The sequence below is a fragment of the Apis florea genome, unplaced genomic scaffold, assembly GCF_048593485.1.
Source record: "Apis florea isolate Af1SG1 unplaced genomic scaffold, ASM4859348v1 contig_3493_pilon, whole genome shotgun sequence".
NCBI classification, from domain to species: Eukaryota; Metazoa; Arthropoda; class Insecta; order Hymenoptera; family Apidae; genus Apis; species Apis florea.
In genome coordinates, this window is record NW_028256772.1 from 673,298 (window position 1) to 697,945 (window position 24,648).

Consider the following 24,648-nt stretch of genomic DNA (forward strand, 5'->3'; position numbering starts at 1 on the left):
AGAGTACGATGTATTCGCAACGAACGCTAATTTGACTCTCGTTATTTTTTAGCGAGGGCATGTACCTTCCAAGTGCAATTGGAAGGATCATAATAGTTTCCTGGTGGGGCGCCGTAATAACCAATAACATCGCGATCAGCGCCTGACTCACGACATTCCTAAGTTAAAAGAAAATTCCTTGAATTGAGTCGGTGGTAATTAATGCACAAAGATATCGAGATGCTGATAATCAGATGCAGATTGATCAGCATATAAGACAGATTTGCTCGAACTACAATGACGTTGCTTGCCATTGAGTATCTGGAAGATATCATTCTTGGAATCGAGTTCCGCTTCAGCTTGAAGTTATATAAAAAATATACAATTGTAAGTGTCGATTAAACTCTTCTGAAAAAATGGAAGTCTGGAAGATAATATCACGCTTTGTTTAAGCTTAATGAAGATCGGTGACCGATAATAATAGAAAAAGATTTCCATAGAACTTCTTCGAATTAACTGGTCATAAATCTCGCGAACATCATTTGTTAAAATAAAAATTATAATAAACAAGTTTCACAAAAATCTGGATATTTTAAAATTGTTCAACCATAATTTTAGTATTATGTAGCAATGTTTGCAAATTCTTAATTTGAATAATATACTATAAATACATTAGAATGACATATATATTGCATTAATGTTTTTAATTGATTTTTCTAAAATATGATTTTTAGAGGAAATATTATTTAAGAATTATTAAAAAAATTGTTAATAATCTGCAAGAATAATGCATCTAAGAATAATAATACAAATAAAAGGAGATGATATACAAAGATTTTCTTTAAAATAATTTGCTCAATCATTTAATGATTATTTTAAGAAAGGCATTATTTCCTTCAATTTCATGGATCATTGAAGAGATAATTTTATATTATTTTAACAGAATTTTAATAAAACTGAAAACAAATAAGAAAATAATTCATTCTCGTAATAATTTATACGATCTTTTATTCGTTCTAAAAAACAATGTAAATCATGAAAATCAACATTTATTATTTTTTTCACAAAGAAGCTTATTACCAAATTATAAACACATATTATTCTTCACATTCAATATCGATTTTATGATTTTCATAAAAAAAAAATATTCACCATACACTATATCTTTTCTCAAATACAATATAATCACATATTCCATTGACAAAATAAATTATCTCCACACAATAAAGTCAAGGGATAGAAAAGACGAACATAACAAAACCGTTAAAATATTTCGCATTATCGCAATCTCGCGCAACATTGTACAAACCTTTACCACGCCACGAAATCGTTCCCCTCTACGATCGGTAGAATTAAAGGCCGGATCAATTAAAGGCTCCAGATGAGAAGACAATGTTCTCATCGGAGCTATAAATGCAGATTTGCAAGAACCAAGGAGAATGCAACCCCTCAGACAATGGAGTGAGAGTCGTGCATCGATTTCCGTTTTGGCCCAATAACTCTGCCTCCATTTTCACCGTTACCAAGTTCCGCTTGGGAAAGGACAAACTCCCGTCCCCCCACTCCCTATCCTTGCCACTGTAGCCCGTCATGTGTCCGTGACAATGGCATCTCGCATTGCTTCATACATAAATGCGACGTAACAATAAACAGAGATAGAGGGCAGGAGGCGCGCGAGTACGGTATATGATGGCGGATAGAGGGGCCGAGGGAAGGAGAGAGACGCTTCAAAGGCCGTCATAGCCCGAGGATCAGAAACCGATATGAGATTTGGCTATGTATGAATGATGTATCCCGCGACCACTGCTACTCGCAATCTCTACTGCCGCCCTCTCGCTCGGCTACGGATCCATGAAGAGAAGGGGAGCGACGAAGACGTACATAGGCGGGAATGTGCTCTCTGTTTGTCTGTCCATGGATACGTATATTGTCCACGGCATATTGCATATATGTGTATATCGTACCAGTTTCGCGATGGGAAAGGCAGCCAAGATAGGGAAACGTCCTCGGTCTGCATACCGACCCGGGTAATTGCTTTCAATGAGACAACGGCGTGGCGGGCCGAGATATTTTTGCTCGAGCCAGATTCGATTCGTGACAGTCAATTGTTTTCGAATCTGAGGCTCGAAGGATTTTTTTTTTTTTTTTTTTTTTTTAGTATATGTGAATATTTTTTTTTTTTCTTTTTCAGGTAGTGACGTGATACGTTCTAATTGCGGACGTAAATGTTTGAAGCGCATGAGCTTGCGTGTTTGCGCAGAGTCGAGAATAAGTTATGGATGCAGATAGGAGGAGGATGTTGGGGATTAGTTTCGAGGAAAATGGGAATGACGTCATATCAAATATTAACACTTCGATTTTAGTATGTAATTATATGCGCTGTTATGTATTAATTATATAAGATATATTAGACGTGTTCAATAATTTTACAATAAGGAAAGCTTCGTTTTTAAATACATAAGAATTCGTGGTTTTATTTGTGAAAATTGTAAAAATTAAACGTAAGATCTACAAAAATAATGGGTAACTATTATATAAAAAATATTAAAATTCATATTGCAGATATGCGCAGAAGTAATGCGATTATTTGAAAATTTTTTATTATTCTTTGAAAAAATTAGTAATATATAATACATGTTTATAATACATATATTTACATTATTAATATTATACTATACATAATTCCTTCAATTATACTTATTTGACTGCGGATGTTTATCTAATACACATAATCTATGAAAACACGTAAAATATCCAAAGTAAAATATTATAATATTTCAAATTGGATAACATTGTAATATTTTAAAGATTTAACTGAAAAATTTTTATTTCAGTATTTATTTCTGTCATTGTTTTCATAAAAATTTAATTTTATTATATTTATCAAAACTTGCTTGTTAAAAGAAATTTTTAAATAAGCATCCTTACGATGGAAATCGATACAATAATCGTAACGCGAATTTCCGTCGTTCAATTTCGAAGGATGATTATCAAGATGCCTGGAAAGGCAGACGCCCGCTAAGCTGAAGATAGTAACCTTGAGAAGGTGGAACGATACAGATGTCAGGAGCAAATGCAGTAATAGTTTACGAGGGGAAGATGTGCGAGTGTAATCACGGTAATGCTTAGACGAACATTCCGACTTGCGTTTTTCCATTTCCTTTATTCCTTCTTTTTTCCTTCTCAAGGGTAATTTCGCTTTATTTCGCATCTTTGTGAAGATAATCAGCCATAAAAGAAAAGAGAGATAAAATTAGAAGGGGGGATAGAAGGAACCGAGAAAGAATTATTTAATGTCTTTATGCTTTTTACACCATAATTGGTTCCATAATTCCATTATTTATGAAAATTTCGAAAAAAAAAGTCGAAGATATAAAATCGATTTCATGGTTTCGTAATTGCGCGATAGTTTCATGAAACAATTGAATTTGCTTTTTTTTTTTTTTTTTTACTTCCGACAAACTTTTGCACGATTTTATTGCGTACGCTTTATATTGCTATGAATCATTGCTATACAATCGGGAATTCATGTTTCGTTTCGTACAACTTCGACGATAAATCACCAGAAGAACGGGCCACTGTTTTTCGTGCTATTTTCGCGACGTATGATGTTTGCTTCTTGATTTTTTTTGTTTTGTTTTTTTTTTTTATGTTACACGGAAGCTTTAAAAAAGCGGAAAGAAAAATCCGATATTAGACGAGTTCTTTTTTTTTACAATCCTATCAAAATAATATTTAAACTAACACACAAATATAAAATAAACAAATATGAGAAACCTACATTATCTTAATTTAACAATATGTTTTGTATAATAAAAAAAAAATATTACATACAAAATGAATTCATTTCATAACATAACGATTTTAAATAGCCAACGTAAATTATTTATTTTGTAAAAAAAATAATTGCTAATGAATATTTGAAGGACATATGACAAGAACATATATAGGTCAAATTTTTTTTTTAAATGGAATTATGTATTTTTTAATAAATTAATCAATACAGATTATTCTTTAATTCTTTATAAAAAATTACTAATTAGATATTATTATATTCTTATAATTAATTTTTTACCACTTATAATAAAAAGTTATTATTTTAGGAAATATTTTAATTTGAATTTTGTAAAACTTATCATTTAATAATAAGGAAAGCATAGACAAAAGAACATATTAACAGTCATTAGCTTTTAACACAAAGTTAGCCAGAATAAAAATATGAATTATTTTATAATTTTTTTATTTTATTTAAAATTTTCAAATTCCATGCAATAATTTTTTAATTTAATGTTCTATACATACGAAAGTAATAAACTATTATTTATTATTTTAATAATAATTATAATTTCTCTTTCTTATTTATTTAAAGAAAAATATAACATCAAAATTTAAGAGCAGCTCAAAAGAATTGAAACTTATACATTCTATTTATATCAAAACTCAAAAAAATCAATACCTCTTAAAGACTCGAAATTTCTTAAGAAAATAAATTTTTCTTCTCCCTAAAATTTAAACTTTTTCCATCTCAATTCCATTTACTTAAAAATAAGTACTCAAGATCCGAGCAATATATCAAATAACGTAAACGGTATATACATATCCCCAGATTTTCCCCAGTTTCTCCCTTTCCTATCTACGAGGAAGTGCGTGCATGTCGAGGGGTGAACATATATCTTGTTCATCAGATTAGGCATCGTAAACCCTCGCAGGTGACGAAGGGGTTGGGTGGCACTCAAGACTGTTCAACGACACGAAAGATAGAGAAAGAGAGAGAGAGAGAGAGAGAAATAGGGGAATGATGACACGCAGGAGCCGAGTCGAGTGCTGAAAGAACTGCAGACTCCTTTCATGTAAGGTAATTAACTACTAAGAACCGTTGACAAACACCTAACTCTCTTGCCTATGCACCCCTCACAGTGGCCTTCTTCAACCCGGTCGCTACAGCTTTTATTTATTTTTCAAGCGGCCGCCCTCTTATTCCCCTTGGGTTCACGCGATTTAAAGTTTAAGCAGAAACAGTTCAAGACCGAAGGGAGCGTAGCGTTAGAAATTTAACAAAAGAAGGGAGCCAAGTTTGTTTCTTGGAATAGACTTGGCATTTTCTGGCAAGTGACGCATTGTCGAAAATTTCCTTTGACTTCTTCGTCGATGAATTTCGAAATTAGTGTTCTGATATTTTATTTCTACAAAGAAAGTGGTATAAATATAAAAAGTGCTGGTAAACTGAAACTCTACAATAAAAATAATATTGTTATTACTATCATTTATTATATTATGAATTATGTTTCGAAAAAAAAATGGTATATAATTATAAAACAAATATTATTAATATCTACATGATTTTCAATTTCTTCGACATTAATAATTTTATTTCTATTTTTTTTTTATTATGTTTGTTATGTTAGAAAGTTACGTTTACATTGCAAGGAACATTTTTATAAAGATTTTTAACTGTTTTATATAATTTTGTCTTAACTTAATAAAATAGAATGAATCTAAAATTAGACTAAACTATAATTCTCTTCCAGATAGAAAAAATTGTAGAGGAAAATTTTGTATTATTTAATAAATTATGTTATCATACTATGCAATTTTTTTTCAGAAATACATTTGCAATATATATATAATTGAATTTTTTTTTTTTTTTACATTAATTTTCATCATTCTGAACAAAAAAGTATTAGGATAAAATTATAAAAAACACAATAATTTTTGAAATGTGCAACTTTTTTCAAATGTTCATAATAAAATGTTCATATATTCAACCATTGCACTTTAAACATTTATCTATTCGTTTCTTTCCATTTTCCATTATTCATTTCTACATTCATATATAAACAGTTTCTTTTAATTTGTTTTGCTATATCTACGAAATAAAAAATTCCATAAACTATAAATTCCATTTTTTTTAAAAAATTCACAAGCAAAAATATTTAAACCAAGTGAACGCAGTCACATTAAATTATAGATGCTAAATTATTTTTCTTCATATTTAACATCAAATATTGATGTATAACTTCAACAGTGCAAGCGTTATTGAGCCGACATTCCATCCAACTAGAAGTGCTGGAAGATTGGTAAAACATCACGTAACAAATCATAAAAAATAATACAAAAAAAAATTTTTTTTAATTTTAATTAAATTCAATTCAATTCAAATAAATTCAATAAATATTCAGCATTTAGTATATCATGGAAAAACAAATTTTATCGATACAAGCATGTATATGATACTGAAATTATTACATTAATGTATTTTAATTGATTATTTATAAAATATGGGTTTTCTGTAATCCAAACATGTTCATTGTATCGATTAAAATTATTTGTAAAAATACAAAATTCATCTGTTCTTAAAAATCCTGTCTTAAGAAAAATCCACAGAACTATATTTTATGAAACTTATTTTGGCGTGCAATGCTGTATAGAAAAAACGATAAAGAAATTTATTTTAGAATTTTAGAATACAATTTATTGAAATTTAGCTAATAATTCTTTTTTTCTTTTTTCGCGTTGAAACCGATGGATTAAATTTCGCATATGTCAATATTTTTTTTTTCTTTTGCTAAAATATTTTCTTATGTTATTCTTATTTTTATAATTTTTTAAAAAAATGTCTGTTGCAATCGATATTTACAACGATAAACTTCTATTGGAATTTTTGCATTGAACTTTTGCATACTTGATGGAAACAATAAATGTTTCTTATTAAGAGCTATTATGATTGCAAAATAACATGATTTAACAACTCTGCAGATTATAATAATCCAGAATTGAATGAAATATACATAAATATGAATATCAAGTGACATAAAGAATAAGATATACATAAATATGAATATCAAATGATATAAACAGCGACATAAAAACACGAGAAATCTGATAAATTGTACATACAAAGTCAGGATTTCATATTGCCTGTATTAAAACTTTTTAGCGAAAAAGTGCACGTTTCAAAATAAAGAAACTGTAAATTTTTAATTATAAAATTCAAATTTCAAGTTAAAAATATTATTTTCTATTTCAAATTTTAAAAGATAAATCATCGTCGAAAAAATCATATCACCGTTAACGAATTACCAAATTTAAATCAATTAATACACGAGATCTTGAAAACGAAACAAATTGAACTTCCGTGTTATTATCTTCATCGTGCGTTTCAAAATTACACTTTCACTCTTCGATAAAATAAAATGAAACAATGATAAAATAAAATAAAATGAACACATGTGAAAAGAAAGAGATATAGAAGTGAAATAATTTCAACGTAGTCACATCCATTATCGTCGTCAGTTTGTTGAAATGATGCACTCGGCAACGGACAATAATTCCCGCGTTAACTTCGTGGCCGTTCGCGAAACGATAAAGGCTCTAGAGGGTACTTAGCGCGAATCAACAATTTTGCAACGCATTTATTTACGCGAACGGAACGGCTCCATCCCTCGAAATATCAGGGATTCCGCGTGGACGTCAAATAAAAGCTTCGTCCATGAATTATTTTGCCGGCTAATTTCCCCGGTGGCGCATCGCTTGGACGCTGGCCTGAGGGGCTGTTTGAACACGTCCCCCGTCAAACTGACTTTATCAGAGTTAGGCTTGACAATCGTTATATAAAACTGTTAATCATGATTAAAGTTATAATATCACGTACGACTGCGACCTCATTGGCCCAAGTAATGGCGAAATACGATGCAACGAATCATCGTTTTGACATTGGTAATATTAACGAAAAAAATAGATTTATTTGTACGCTTATTTGTATTGGGACATGTGATTTTTATATTTGTATTGTAATCGCTTGATGTTGACGTATATGCATAATTATGATTCTTGGAACTTATAAAAAATCATGAATATTATTATTTCTAATTGATATTAATATTTTCAAGTGATTTTTAAATTTCAATAATTATCTTCGATGATGTTTGTATAATTATAAATCTAAATGCATTGACTTTACGATCTCAAGTAATTTTCAAATAATCTTGATAATGATGAAATAAATAACAGTTAAATCTTGAGAAAAATCTTATTCGTCTAATTTTGAAATAATCTTGATGAATCAGTGTTGCAACATTGCCAACTTTTATTAATGTAATATTATATGATAATATTATTTATTGATTGACCAATATTCCTTGTGACTTGTAAATAATCTTCACAATCAATATGATACCGATAATCTGAAAATAATCTTGATTTTCGAATGAGTATAAAATAATTTTAATGATTTTTAATAATCAAGTAAATATTTTGATTATTATTAATGATGCGTCTACAAAAATATTTATATGACTTATTATCAATATAACGATGTTAACGATCTTTAATTAATCTTGAACAGGTAGCAATTTTAAAGATTTTTCTTTTGTCAAATATTGTCAAAATATTTGCAATATCAATCATGTAATTTCTATATCTATTTGTATATGTATTTGATGATGAATATAGATTACATTCAAATATATTTAACTTATTTTCAATCATATAAAATCAAATTTTATATGAGCTTCAGTTAGAAATTATCCATTATTAATAAAATATAAATTAAAATAAAAATAAAATATGTATTTATTACTTTCAAAACTATATTAATTTAAATAATGTAAATAATGTTAAGTAGTTTCAGAAATTACTCATCATGTTGTTACATATCATGTTGTTAATAAATTCTTTCCTTTGTAAAAAATATTTATCCCAAAACATTATTATTATGTTATTATTTTATTACAATCTGAGAGAATTCAAAAACTTTATTTAACAACTTACTCTATTCTAAGATATTTAATTACATATATTTAAATTCAAAATCAATTTTCGAAGAATTTTAGTCTTATATTCAAATAAATATAATAATTGCCAATATTTTTTTTACCGTTTTAGGTGAAAATGGACTTCGAACAAAGTTAAACATATATAACATGATCATACAAACGTGCGCAGTTAGAATATTAACGACTAAAAGTCAACAGGCAAACGTTTGTTCTTTTAATTTGACCATCGATTTGTTTTATGAACGAAATCTATTGGATCTACAAATTTAACCCTTCTATTTTTATGAGACGATACAAGATTTATTCTCTCTCTCTCTCGTATAAATAATATATTATATGTAAATGCAAAATACAAAATTATTTTATTTTCCTAAAATCCCGTGAACAATTATTATTGCATTGATAAAAATATATTTCAGAAAATTTTTTTCTTTTTGCTTCTTTTTTATGTTGTTTTAATATATATACTTATTTAAAATATTTATTCAACATTATAATAAAAATAAAAAACAAGATATTCCTTGGAATTTTTCTATTTTGCAATATAATAAAAAATATCATAAAATTTGAATATTAAATATTCATTGAATATTAAATAAAATGAATGAAATGAATAAATGAATATTACAAAATTTAATAATTTAAATTTAATAATGTAAAAAAAATTTATATAAATATTCCAAGACGATTATTTATAGTCACTTATACACGTATACAATTTATATCACTTTATGATTTCAGCGTATTATATTTGAATTACAAAATACGTAATAATATATTGTGTAAGATAATAAGAAGAAAAATATAAAAATCTCTTAATCTCTTAAAATAATTAAAAAAATAACACTGAAATCTTAAAAAGATTTAAATGCTACGATACTTTTCGAAATACAAATTAACATAATATAATATCTAACTGTTATTGTGAAGAGTCTCAATCATAAGTACTTTACAACTTTCTAATTCAATGCTAAATGAAAACTCTCAAGATACAATTAGACTTATAATTGTAATTTATTAAATTTTTACTTGTTATTGTTATATCTCAGAATTTCGCCAGAAAATTAATGTATTTATTTTTCAATTATAGCATCTAAAAATTGAAATACAGGTAATCTCACACAGACAACTTCAGGACTTTTTAGGACCAATAAGGAAAGTACTTCAATATATCGTCAAAAATCGAAAGTGGCGGATTTTTTACAAAAAATAAAACGACGAAGAATGCACGAAATAAAACAACTATATAAAATGATAACTTGTTAAGTAAATTGCTCGAAATAAAATCTAAATGAAATCTTTTTCTTCATTTTCTTCATTTTTTGAAGAAAATCCACGACGTAACTTTACTGTGACGTTATCTGCTGTGAATAGAAATTTTCCGTAACAACGTATTAAAAAATAAAAATAATTTTTATATAATTTGAATATTTTTCACTTATTTTTCACCTAACTTTTTTTACTTCTCTTATTTTATATACAATATATTTTTCTTCTTTCAACTGTCATAATTAAGGAACTATCATAAAAACATATCTACTAATATAAATAGATTTACATGTTTTAAATTATAAAATTATTGGCGATAAATTGATAAAGGCAACTAAATACTTTTGCCAAAGTACGACTAATGAACAGAATCAGTTAGAACGTACACTATGTAAGAAACTCGAAATTCCAGTCTTCCTGCACGACGACCATGCTCTAATTATACCCGTTATTACGACAACGCGAGAGAAATTATGCTATGATAAAGTTACTCTAGATTCAATCTAGATTGAAAATGAATGAAATCTGCATACCACATATTGCCGACATTTCATGATCTTGGCTAACTTCGCCAAAGATTTTTATCCATGATTAGTCGCACGAGCAATGAAAGGACCATAAGAAAAATAATGACAGCAGCTCCGATTAAAATGGCACCATATCCTGAAAAAAACCAATCGTATTCATAATTAATTTATTCATAATTAAGTAATAATAAAACGATAAAAGTAGAATGGAATGGTTCGTTGTGATGTTTTGATTGCACGAGAAAATTTTTTTTTTTTTTTTTTTTTACAAAAATGTAAAAACAGTAATAAAAGGAACAGGAAAAATTTGCATTTCAAATCATCACATTTAAATTAGTGCTAACTTTTATTTCTTATTTTCATTTTTGCTCCTGGTAAAAAATGATTTATGTGCCGGTCGAGTTTGAAAAACAAATTTAATTTCGCGTTGAAATAAGCAGGTAACGATGAAACGACCATGTTTTTCACAAAAAAAAAAAAAAAAAAATTGGGAAAGAAAAAAGAAAAATAAGGGGTGATGTTATACTACAAAGGCAAACCGCGCGCATTTTGCCGCATTACATTTAACAATTACAATAAAAAATTAACGCTAATGAATCTTCAGCAAGTCGAATTATGCACGGTGGAAACTGAGTACCATTAAAGATCTCGTTACTCGCAACATGCGTACTTCAAACGATAGAAAATTTTGCGGTCCCTATTTTGCATTCAAACGAATTTATTCCCCGTCGCTGCGAAACAAGTACGAAACATTGGTTATACAATCGCAAATTATAGGAATTATAGGAAAATAAGGCCATAATATTTCAATGTAATTAAAAATAATTATTTCTGAATCATGCATTTAAATATTGCCATTCTATAAAAAAAATGTTATTAAACAAGTAATCATGAATAGAATAAAATTTTTTAAAAAATTCATTTAAAATAAGAATATCAGTATGACATTTCATAAATATTTGTTTGACATTTATAATAGTTTGAATTTTCTTAATAATAAAATGAAATGCATATCTTTTTTATGATAGAAAATATTCTTATTTGAATGATATCATTTATTTGTTTTATAATGTTGATATTTTATAATGAAATCAAATTGTAAAAAATTTTAATTTTAATAATTATCTAAAGTTATAAAAAGCTTATAAAAAGGATCTAATATTTTAGATTTAGATATAATATTTTATTTTTAAAATATCTAATAATAATAAAATCATAGAATGAATTTTTAATATTTTTTCTATTTTTACTATTTCTCGTATACTTTTATTTATTTTCATGCTAGCTATATTGAAATAAATGAAATATGATAATTCAATTTCATTAAAAACTTCCTTATATAGAATATTCGTATTAAGTAGAAAATTTAGGATGATTATATATAAAAATATTAAGTAAACAAAAAAATTAATATGCAAAAATATTCGTTGAAGTTTTTCAGATTATAAATAATTTAATTTTGCACTAGATAAAATAAAAAAAGTCTTCTCTCTATTCTCTCTATTTCTCTTATAATCGATTATAAAAATAAGCTTCAATGGATAATCTTGAAGATCAACTTTTATGTTCGTTTTATTTCTTAGTATCATATATAAATCATAAATAAAAATAATTAAAGCAATTTCTCGACCATGAATTAGTATACAGGATTTAATCTATCGCAATTATCTTCTAAACTACATATTATTTTAAATAATTAATATAATTAATGAATTTATCTTAAACTTAGATATAAAAATATATAATTCCATTTAAATAAACAAAAGTTACTTCAAGACACTTCTGGAAAACATCTTCATCTTCAGAAATTTGGTAATCGTCATAAAATATTCCTGATTGAAACACAACGAATGAAACATTTGTTTGAATAATGCATAGTTTAATCAAGATAATTACAATGGATAGATTAAAATGACACGTTTTATATATATATTTTTGATACACATAATGTATACTCACTACGTGTCCTTTCATTATCCTCCTTATTAATTGATATGTTATCCGTGAACATCGGACCATCGTGTGGAAACAAAGATCTCCGAGAACCGAACATAAATAGCCTGCAAGGCATCGAAATCGATGCATGCTCCTCCGCTCTCTCGGTATGGAAACCGAAGCCAGGCGAAGTTAGGCTTGTTTGGAACGGGGCCAATGGAGCCGTATAGGTTGTAGTGTTGTACGCGGAATACCGATTTCCCGAAAAGTCGAACGGCCAGCCGACGTGATTCGGAGGCGCGATCGGGCTGTAAGGCGGGGGATCGTCATCGTTCCTCACGACTTCGTCGACGGTGGTCGAGGGTAACGTGGTTGACTCGTTCGTCGAGGTTCTGGTATTGGTTAGAGTCTTGGGCGTAGTGATTCCGTTGACAGGATCTGATAACTCCTCGTGGAGAAGTCTCGACGAGGGTAACATGGTCGATTCGTTGGTCGAGATTCTGGTATTCGTTGGCGTTTTAAAAATAGTGGTTCCGTTCGTAGAATCTGACTCCTCGTGGAGAAGCTTTGACGAAGGCAACATGGTGTTAGGTTTGAAACTTTTCAGAAATGTCTTTTATAAAATTTTGGCGAGATTAAAGTTGCTTGTGAAATCATTCTTCGAATAGGATGACCAGTTTTCTTGAGAATTTGTTGAGATATGAGTATCTGTAATCTTAAAGAAAAATTGCTATTCGTAAATGAGATTTAATTACTTAATGTAGGGAAAATCGGAGTTGTTAATCATATGTTTCTGATTCTTTAATATTTTATATTTCTTAAAGTAAAGTTTTGATATAAGATTTTTATTATTAATAAATAGATATTGCATTATTATAGATGGATCATATTTATAGATAGATCATGTTTTGTCATATAATAAATTATGCATATAATAAAAATTAATATCTTGTTCTAATTGTTCTGCTTTTTCAGAAAAAGTTATATGATAAAAAATAGATACACAAATTTTTTTTTAAATTTTGAATTCTGTCTTTTATGTAGTATATTAATAAATTTATATTTGTTTCTTTAAGTATATAGCAATAGACATATAATAAAGCAACAAATAAAATCAAATTGTTCTTTTATTGATCTTAACATTTTTATTCGAATTAATTCGAATAAGTAGTAAAATATATATATATATATATATATATATATATACAGAGTTGAAATAATTTTTCTATATCATTTTTATTGTTCAAGAATTGATAACTAGATTTCATTGGTATTTTTAATAAACTCAATTTTAAAATATAAAGTATTACTTCAAAATGTTGTACATCTACAGATAAAAATCATATATATATATATATAGTTAATGGATGAGGATATTCTTCTTATTTTTCATTTCGATTACCAACTTTTAATCTTTTAAAAGTTCAAAAACAATTTCATTAAAAGTACAAAAGCAATAATATTTATGACTAATTCATATAAGTTATTATGTTATTGTATGTTATTGTTATGTATATTTGAAGTTATATTGTTGTTAATTGAAGATTTTTAAACATCTTATTATATTTTATTAGAATTATATTTTACATTTTAGTTTTTATAGCATTAAATTATGATATTCAAATTTTATGATATCAAAATATATAAATATCTTATCAATTGACCTGAACTGAATCTGAATTAGTTAACAAAATCTAGAATAATTTCAAATATTAGAAATTCTCTCGAAGTTAGTAAAGTTTATGGAGATAGTAACGTCATAAATCTTTTATTTATATAAAAGATATCTCGAATCATTAAGGAAACAAATGATGGAATTATAAATAGCGAAGTAAAATCACTTAGGAAGATAATATTGTATATATATTTTATATATATTAGATACATATTAGAAATATATATTAATTTAATTCCATCGTTTATTTATTATCATAAAAATATATTACAAATTTATGAAATCAATAATATTATTCATAAAATCTAAAAAATTAAGATAAAAAATCTATAAAACCTAATGAAATAATAATAATAAATAATAAATTTGTAAAATCTATGAAAAGAAGTAAATTATTAAAATTATTATTAATATTTGCAATCAGACTTGGACAAAATATAATCTGGTTATAATAATTGAAAATTATAATTAATGCAAAATCGCGTTATTAATCATAATTATTGATTAATAAACAATCAGTATAATATATAATCAAAGGTTATAATTAATTCAATAATCATTAATCATGATTATGATTGAATGATTATAATTGAATCGATAATTTATTCGTGCATATTTATTATATATATCGATATATATATATATATATAAGAAATATTTTTGTTATAAATAATGTGACTGTTTGTCTAATAACTGTAAATATTTTTTAAGAAATAAATATTTATTATTAATATAGATTTGAAACATAGAATAAATTGCTTATTTTTTTATTATTCAAAAATAATTTATTTTTAATATTCTTTCATTTACTGTAACTTTCATTTCAAACATTTTATTTAGTAATCTATCCCTTATCATGTACTTTTATTCTTTTATTGTTTTATAAGATATCAATTTCTCAATGAAAATTAAAGATAATAGAAGCATATCTTATAAAAGAAAAATTTTTTAATGAATATTGGCCAAGAATATTTAAATTTAATTATTATATTATATATTATATATTATAAATATTATAAAATGATTTGAGTGGTTTATTTTTAAAATCAAAAAACTCATATTGTATAAAATAATTTCTTGTGACATTTTCAGTTCGATAAATTTTAAATTAAAAATATTTTAACTTTTATTGCTTTTTTGAAAAATTGTATTTTTTTTTCTCTGTATATTTTTTTTTCATTTATAATAATTACTATATAATAATTTAATAATTAGATTAATAATTAATGATTACAGATTACAAATGTTGTTTTAAAAATTACTAGATTAATCGTTATGATGATTACTTGATTACTTTTCGTAATCAATTATAATAATAATTAAAATGTAATTGATTATTATCAAATTCTATTTACAGCAATAATTTCGAAATAAAAATAAGAAATAATAAATAATAAAATTCATAGAAAAAATCCAAATTTTTAACCAACAATGTATTTAATTATTTTTTACTAATAACTTGAAAAAAATTATATCAAAGTATCAAATATGACTTAAATATTTGCAATTATTAATATTTGAAAAAAGTATAATTTTAAACTTATAATTAGAATATATGAAACTAAATCAATATTTAAATAAATATTCTTTCTTAATATATAATTATACGTTTATAATTATAAAAACAATAATAAATATAATCTATAAATTAAAAAAACAATTCGCACTATATGTAAACATACCTATATTTTATGCATTGCAAAGAGATATAATTATATCTGCATACTATTGTTATAACAAAAATAATAAAACATAAATAATAAAGAAAAAATCATTTGATAGATGTTTCTCTGCATCGTCCAATCAATGATTGCGCGATTGAAAATTTTATGACGCAATATGTATCCGACTTTTTCATCTATTCTGAGTCCATAATAATTCACAGATATATGTTGCAATTATCGAACACCAGTAATCCTTGAGATAAATAAATGTTTTTCTTGTATACAATACATCGAATTAGATGAATTTTGTCTCAAAGTAAATGATTTACCTTGTTATCAAGTTTCGAAAAAAAAAAAAAATAACGCGAATAATCTCGAATGATTTTGTAATATTTAAAATATTTCGCATTTAAAATTAAAATTATGTACGATATTAATACATTTGAGAAAAATCAGTAATTTTAACATTTGTATTTACTTCTTATATTACATGATAAATAAAAAATAGTTTTATATCAAAATATATACATATATATTATATAAAAACTATTACTATCTTATTACTTATATTATTATTTACTATTTTATATAAATCATGTAAAAATAATTTTTTCGTAATTTTTTAATAAATGGCTATAGTTTATTCAAAAAAGAAAAAAAATATATCGTTCTATATCTCAAGAGTTGAATTCTAATGAAATATATTGCTTCAGAAAACAATATATAAATAAGCGTTTATGATGCTTATGTAAAACATGCTAAATATGATATATATAATATGATAAATATATTTTGCACAAAAATTCTAGACTAGTCATAACTAAGAAAAAGAAAAAAATTTAATTTATTTTGTCAATGAAAGAAAAAATAAAAGTTTAATTTATGCTGAACTTGAAAAAAAGAAAAGAATATATTCACGGTCAGTTCAGAGGAACAGGTTCGAGATATAATGAGATGTTTATATTCCAAAGAAAATTATTTCGAGATCCAATAGTCGGATCTTCTTTCTACAGTTTGCGTAACTCATCTCTATGACTCGATTTTGGATAGTTCAATATCAAGGGCAAGTTGAATAAACTCAAAAGTTTGAGCAATAAGAAATAATAAAGATAATTTTATAAATATTTTCTTATTTGAAGGACATTCAATAAATGAGTCAGTACTATTTTTAAATAAATTTTGATTTCATTTAACTGACTCAAGGTTAATTCGAAATGTAATAAAAGTGAAAGTAGTTGTATAAATGTTTTCGAAACAAAGTGTGGCAGCGATGAAATTAATCATTAATTATTCCGATCACTAAGTACCTATATTTAGATATACAATATTAAATAAGAATGAAATTTCATTTAAAAGCACATATCTACTGAAAATAAACAGTATCATGTGAACAATTATTATTGACTTTAAAATTTAAAAAATATTCTGTTCCACGTACTCGAATTTCTCTGAGTTTCCACTCTAAACACGTATGTAAATATTATTGACTAAACAACAATCGAACAAAACGAAAGTGGTGCTTTCTCTAATTAATAAAAGAACGTACACTCTGCCAATAATTAACTCTTTATCTCAAAGAAATTTTCACACATTAAATTTGTTTCATTTTCTTACAATTTCGCTGAAAGACCAATCAATGATTTATCTCTCCGTAAAAAATTTTCAATTGAAAGTAACACAAGTGCTGCTCTATTTTTACGATCAATTTATTCCAAGGGGAAAACCACGCATTGTTATCTCAAATTTATCGTTCAAGAGATACATACATAATATTTAATTTATCAACAATCAGTGCATCACATCCACAATAGTAAACAAAATGAATTAACGATACCGGATGTATATTTTGTAATAGAGAAGCGTCGACGAGACGATCAACAGGTAGCAATCGCAAGACTGCGACTACGACAGAAACTGTCCGATTGCCGCGCAAAAGAACATTGACTATTGACTATTTGTTAGATTATGAAATGTTGTTTTATCCCTTATCATGTTTGTTATCGTGTATTATTATATTATTTCAATTAGTTCATAAGAACCAATATCACGTTTTTTATTATTTTTTAAATTTATATATATATATACACTAATAGTTAAAAATCTGGATACATCAATTGCATTTAATTTTTTCATACATGATGTTACATAATAACTTTAATTTAGACATAAAATAAATAATAATATGTATTTTATTCAATCGTAAAATAAGTAAATAATATATATATTTTTGATAAAATAGATTAAATTGTATGTTTTTTCTTTGTACAAAAACATCATAAAAAAATATTTTTCATTAATAACTGATAAAGAAGAATTTTTTCTAGCAACTATAAGTATAACTAAAGAATTTAGTTTTGAAAAATTTAAATACAAATTGAAAAGTTTAGCATTCTTGAAAATATTTTTCATTATAAATGTATAGTAATTTCTTTTAATTATATATAAGAAATTATTGTAATAATCAATACTGTTTAAAATATTATATATCTATGATGGGTATTTAGTTTCAATTTTATATCTTCTGTTAATTGTTATTTAAAATAATAATATTTCTTTTGATATTGGTAAAAGTTTTAATAAAAATCAAACATTAAGCTAAAAATAAGGAATAAATTATTTTGATAATTTTCCATTTCCATATATATATATAAACAAAGAGAAATAATTTATGTTACATGCATCGTCAATTAAAATTTAAGAATATTAATAATTATATTAACAAATAAGTATATATATCCACAATCAAACTTCTGATTACTTTCAATAAAGATACTCGTATATAGAGTGATAAGTTAAATTTTCTCACAACACTTTCACTTCATTCTACTTTTCACGTATTATTATATAAAATTATTTAATCGAAACATGATTGAATTTCTCCTTAATCAGTGGTAACGAATGTATTAATCACCAAAGCACCGGTACACACACCTTTCCTTTCCCTTTTGCTTGATACATTTCCCTGCACGAAGACCCGGTAGTATACTCTATTCGTGACCCGAGTTACGATTAGAAGGAATGTTGGTATCACTCGTAAATAAACATGGGATACACGCGAGCGTTCGAAGACGATGATAACGCAGTGGCGGCTGTCCACAGACAAGTCCATCGAGCCGATCGCGCGTTTCGCCACGGCCAATCGCGCGTCTATCGCTACCCACCTCTGTGTTCATCCTGCGGGAATGTCGAGGACGCCAATACGTTGCAAGGTCGCAAGTACATTGCCTTTTGTAACATAGTTGGTATATAAAGAAAATTTAAAGATTACTAATTTTTGCGATGACGTCTCGAAGAATCTCTTGTGATTCGTATTGGGGATGCTCGTGTTTTATCAAAAACATGATAAATATTTATTTTATTTAACATTAAGTATTTTAACATTTTTTTAATAATCGATATTCGTTAATTATTACGACAATGAATAAATTTAAATATTTCATTTTGAAAATTTAATTTTTATTTTTTATTTATTATGCGTTATGTTGATTAGGGATTAAAAAGATATAATTTATAATATATAATATGAGTTATAATTATCAAAATATAAAATAACTAAATATTAAATATGTATAATTAGTAAAAATATAATGATATAAGCAAATGTAAAGTATACAAAATTACATAAAATAAAAGTATTATATATTCAAATATTCAAAATAAATAGAATTCATTTAAACTTTATTTCTTTATGTCAAAAATTGCTTATGATGCAAATTGCATAAATATTCATAATTATAAAAATATAAATAATTTATTACAATAAAATTCAAAAATTCTAATTATTATTGTTCAATTTTTAAAAATATTATTTATTTACTCAATCTTGATTTATTCCAATTTATAATCATTTATAATCATTAAAATTAATCAATTTATAACTTTACTCTATCGTAACAAGTTTTTTATTATAGTATTTTAGTATATAAAAAATATCAATGAACTATTTATTATTAAATATAATTTTTAAACGGTTTGAATTGATTTTCAAATTAGCATTAAAAAAATTTGTAAAAAAAGATAATTAATTGCAGAAAAATTTCGAAAACTCTAAATTGCAAAATAAGCAACCTCGTATATTTTATTTCTGAAGATTGAGTATTATTGCGTATCATCTTGAAAAAAATTTTAAATGAATTAAACAAGGTAAAGTTCTCGTAATTTTTGCCGACTAAAGACGTTATTTGTTTTATTACTTTCTGTCGATGATTGGTATATGTACATTACGGTGGTATTATGAGATGCACTATTTTCGCTGTGACAGCAGTTAGGAAATATCGAATTATGTAACCATACCGATATGTCAATGTGATGGAATACATCTCGGACAGGTATCAATTTATGGATGTCGTTGGAAAATGGACTGCGATCAATTTGACACGTATACGCTTGATCTGATGAAGCAAAACGTTTGCAGTATAAAGTTCTAACTTGCAGGTATAATACGAGTTGAAGAGTATAGAAAAAGAATAGAAGAAATATGAATTCCATAATATGAATTATTTTCACGAAGGATAATTTAATTCAGATTTCTTGAAATATATTATTTTAATATGTTATTAAAGTATTACATCATAATTATTGATTTTTAATTTTGATCATTTCAAAATCGTGAAATTCGGCAATTATTTTTATTTATTACTTTATTCAGAATTCCTTTCACTTAAAAATATTTTTAAATTATGACATCTTATTTCATAAAATTAAATCTCATCAAAATATTACGAAATAAAGGAAATGTTAAATTCAAATTAACAAAATTCATTTTATTATAAAATACAATATATAAATTGAAATATTTTTTATTTTTATTTCCAAAAAAAAATATTATTTAAAAATTTTTTAAAAGTACATTAAATTGAACTATTTTTTAAATTTTTAGGACAAACGTTGAAATCCTTAAATTCTTATTCGATTTTCTCAATTTAATTCGTTTTTCGTTAAATTTGTACAATAATAAAAAATCACTAATTAAAAAAACAAAAATAAAATTTAATTCATAAATAATATATGCATATATATAATATATATTATATTTATATCATATATCTTTCTTCCCTTCTTATCTGCATAAGTATTATATAATATAAGTATATAAGTATTATCTATATAAATATGTAAATATATTGCTTTATTTGAACGAACGAACCGTTAATAGCAAATCATTTATTCTCATTAACCCAGAATTCAATAATTATTAACTTACGAAAAATTTCTCTTATGCAAAATTCTCTGAACAAAGATTTAAGTTTAAAATGCAATTACACAAGAATCACCAAGCAACTACGGTAACGCTACTTTTGAACAAATAACCGCAGGGTATGCAAACTTCATCTGTAATACAACGAGATGTAGTTAGAAATATCCTCTTTTCATCATCAAAATGAACAAGATGAAACCCATTCGATTAAGTTCATTTACTCCTATCGTTATCCTCGAAGCATTTAGAAAAAATCGATGGAAATGATTACTTTTCCAAAATTATTTTCATAAAATTTTAAAAAAATGTCACATTTTGAAAAATTTGTTAAGAATCCATTTAATATATTATCAATATTTATTTGTTAAAATTTGTAAAGAGAAGAGAATTTATATTGTAAAATAAAACTCTCTTTGAGTATATATTTTAATGTTATTAATTTTACCTTCAAATATAGATAAGACTAAGATACGTATCACGTATATTTTAATCTACTTTAATCATTAATTGGAATAAATTGCGAATTTGATTTATACGAATCATCTTAATATTACTTATTTCTAAAAAAGAATATAAATTTAATAGATGAAAATATAGAACAAAAATATTAATATCTATATTTCTTTTATAAAACAAATTATAGAATCATATATTATTAATTATTCTGAGTTTATAATATTTAAGATAATTAATTTAACATTATAATATCAGATAGAAATATTAAAATATAAATAACAAACAAATGTAAAAGAAAACGCATATACTCTTACGTCCTCCTAAGCACAAGAATAACTTCTGGTTATCATTCGCCATACAAACAGAAATATCAGACATGTGCATGTTACATAGTTTTAATTTCTAATGTAGTGAAATCACATTTTTGCGCGGACTCGATCGCATATGGTATATCGTGTTTCGCATATATTCCAATGAACGACGAAACTTCATGCATGGACACTCACATTGGTAGGCGTAAATTACGTGTTCAGCATAAACCAGTGACCTTTGCACGAAACCAATGGTGAAAGAGAGAAAGAGAGGGAACATCCGAAAAATTCAGCGTGAAAACAGAACACACGACAGCTATCGTCCCTATCGTGATTTATATATGCAACTCGCGGAAGTTGACTGGCGAACCAATCGTGCAATATAGCGAAAGATCGAAGTTGAACGGATTCTCTGTTCGCGGAAATAATGCGCAATCTTCTTGAACTGCACAAAATTTTTCTTGAAAGATAAAATTCGTGGTCATATTGAATAATTTAGTTATTTTAGTATTTTGTTAATTTATATATATATTTAAAATATTTTAGATATCAAAATAATGAAAAATAATAGAATATAAATTATATAATTATAAAATATAAATTGAATAGTAAAATATGAAACAAATTGATGGAGTTTGTTCTTCGAGCTATAAAAAATTTAATTTTTTTGTAAAATTGCCTATATACAGATAACTATATAATTGGTATATTAAAAAATAAAAAAAATATTATTTGTATATAGCACTTAAAAAAGATTATAATTAAGAAATTTTTATAATTTGAAGAAATTTATTTTGATAAATGTTGGTTAAAATATTGAAAAATAGAAAGATAAAATAAATTTATAACAGTTTAAAAACAGATTTTGTATGAATATAATTATATAATTTTGTCCAATTTTTCAGTAAATACAAATATCCCATTGTGTAGTAATATGATAAAAAATAATATGATATAAATTGTTTTAAATCATTTTAAATACATAAAAATTTTAAAACTCATGTAGCATACATATAAAATGTTATTCGTAATATATATATAAATATAAAATATGAAGTATTAAAGACCCAATCCTAGAAATATAAAAACACAATTTTAAACAAAATAAATACAAATTTTATATAAAACTGTTAAAACTTATTTATAAAGTTAGCAAGAAGTAATTGAAATTTAAAGAAATTTCTCTTTAAAAAAAAAAACAGAGAAAAAGAAAGTGAAGTTCTGTCATCATTATATTTGTCGTACTTTATTTCCACTTCATTTCATATAACGTGAATTTAAAAATTGTTTATAGCTTAATAAATAAGTTAATAAATTAATTATTAATAAAATTGTTTAAAAGTTAATAAACCTCAATTGTTATTTTTATATACCAACTTTTTTGTGTTTGTCTCAACTTCTAGAATCGACTCTCCGAAATATACATTATATATACATATACTAATATCCTAATGCACATAATGTTATCAAAAGCAAATTTTGAATGCTTAATATTATGTAAAATAATGTCAATATAATAATATAAATTGTTTTTTTATAGTATAAAAACTTGTTTCATATATATTTACGATGATTGTACAACGTATTACCGATAGTATCGATTAGTATTTCTTATAAATATCATATTATCTAAATCTAATTATTTATTCAATCGTCATATTATATAATCGATGTTTATATAGAACAAAGATAAGAATTCATTAATAGTTTTATATAATTAATTAATATAAGATGAATTTTATCGAGTAGAAATTAGAAATACATTTAATATAGTCTTAATATAATTTATACTTCCGTATTTTATAATTTCACATGTCAAGGTCATATAAGTCGTATTACATACATTTATTTTAATTCTTGAATTCTCTATAAATTTTCTCTGAAATTTTTTTATTTCAACTTTTTACGAAAAAAAATTTTAATTAATATTTATATAATTATAATTTTTCATTGCAATTTATTATACGAATTAAAGACCAATCGATTTTATATCAATCAATAGATAATGTATTAAAACAATAATGGAATAAAAATACTTTTAATCAATAAAATGAATTTAATATCAATTTATGCAATAAAGATCAAGTTTTTATTAGAATATTGTTTCAAATTTACTAGAAATTTAGAAATCTAAAAATACTAATTATGCATGTAATTTACAAAAATATTTCATATTTCTTAATACATGAAATTAAATAAAAAATAAATATTTTAATTCGATAAAATTAAGTTGAAATCTGCAAATGTAAATTCGCATTACATTCCAATGAAACGTTTCGAAAAATATCATATTACACATTAATTTAATAATTAATTATAAATAATCCATCAAATATTATTATACAAAATTTATATTATTAACTTCGTTATTAATTTTATTTTAAATCTTTCAAGCATGCATATATCAAAAACAAATCAAAATTATTACTCGATATCCAAACCATATATGTATACATATAACAGAAAATATATCCAAATTAAGGTATAATTATAAATAATTTATAAATAATTCTAAAAACAATGAAAAGCACATTCAAAATTTAACTTACTATAATCTATTTCGTTTCTCTGGTATAACATCCGTTAACTATGCAAACTTTGGTCCTCGTACAATTAGAAATAAAACCGTGGAAGATATTATTATTTCCATATTTTCACAAAGATCAATCTCATGGCGATTCGGTCCACGAAATATGTACTCGACAGTCGAACGGTACGCGTGCTCTTATTGAAACAACGAACGCAGCAAGGTGGCACTGTCTTTCGGCCAATTTCTCGCTTGCACTGCGATCATGCGATAGCCTGCATACGCTCGTGTTACGTGAGAGGAGAAGGGAAAACGCACTCGTAAGATCGTCGGT

The 24,648-nt window shown here is 25.2% G+C and overlaps 3 protein-coding genes and 1 long non-coding RNA gene across 9 annotated transcripts in view; 1 reads left to right on the forward strand and 3 right to left on the reverse strand.

Annotated features, from left to right (window-relative positions):
• Nucleotides 1–24,444, reverse strand: part of LOC147656886 (protein G12-like) — a 73,974-nt gene extending 49,530 nt beyond the window's left edge. The window contains exon 1 of the mRNA XM_086912719.1: nt 24,337–24,444. The gene's annotated coding sequence lies outside the window, so the exon portion shown is untranslated. The remainder of the gene's footprint in view (nt 1–24,336) is intronic.
• The window catches only part of LOC100869300 (protein G12-like), a 68,919-nt gene extending 44,346 nt beyond the window's left edge, over nt 1–24,573 (reverse strand). Inside the window, exon 1 of one of the 2 annotated variants that reach the window (XM_086912722.1) lies at nt 24,337–24,573. Coding sequence is in view for 1 of the 2 variants with exons in the window: in XM_031916368.2 (XP_031772228.2) it covers nt 10,556–10,576 (21 nt within the window). In the remaining variant the exon portion in view is untranslated. Of the gene's footprint in view, nt 1–10,555; nt 10,686–24,336 lie in introns of those variants that run through there. The other variant, XM_031916368.2, reaches the window with a different exon arrangement.
• On the forward strand, nt 876–3,636 carry LOC147656887 (uncharacterized). Its single transcript, XR_015293463.1, has 2 exons — nt 876–2,006; nt 2,171–3,636. It is a non-coding gene; the product is annotated as an uncharacterized LOC147656887 (long non-coding RNA).
• On the reverse strand, nt 2,563–24,476 carry LOC147656888 (uncharacterized). 5 transcript variants are annotated; one of them, XM_003693570.4, is made up of 4 exons: nt 18,755–18,999; nt 12,509–13,199; nt 10,556–10,685; nt 2,563–3,190 (listed from the first exon to the last, which is right to left on the reverse strand). In XM_003693570.4, exons 2-3 carry the CDS (start codon nt 13,065–13,067, stop codon nt 10,585–10,587), a joined length of 660 nt encoding a protein of 219 aa, XP_003693618.2. In that variant the 5' UTR covers nt 13,068–13,199; nt 18,755–18,999; the 3' UTR covers nt 2,563–3,190; nt 10,556–10,584. The 5 variants fall into 5 exon arrangements, with proteins under 5 accessions (XP_003693618.2, XP_086768849.1, XP_086768850.1 ...); XM_086912723.1 differs by having other exon boundaries at nt 2,563–5,162; XM_086912724.1 differs by lacking the exons at nt 2,563–3,190; nt 18,755–18,999 and adding an exon at nt 24,337–24,476 and having other exon boundaries at nt 10,192–10,685.
• Nucleotides 24,574–24,648: the final 75 nt, after the last annotated feature.

What these genes read in the sequence shown, in the direction of transcription:
- LOC147656888 (XM_003693570.4), bottom strand. Translation starts at nt 13,067, where the DNA reads ATGTTGCCTTCGTCAAAGCTTCTCCACGAGGAGTCAGATTCTACGAAC. An exon ending in GGATAATGAAAGGACACGTA is followed by an intron (nt 10,686 to 12,508) that starts GTGAGTATACAT and finishes GGTTTTTTTCAG; the next exon opens with GATATGGTGCCATTTTAATC.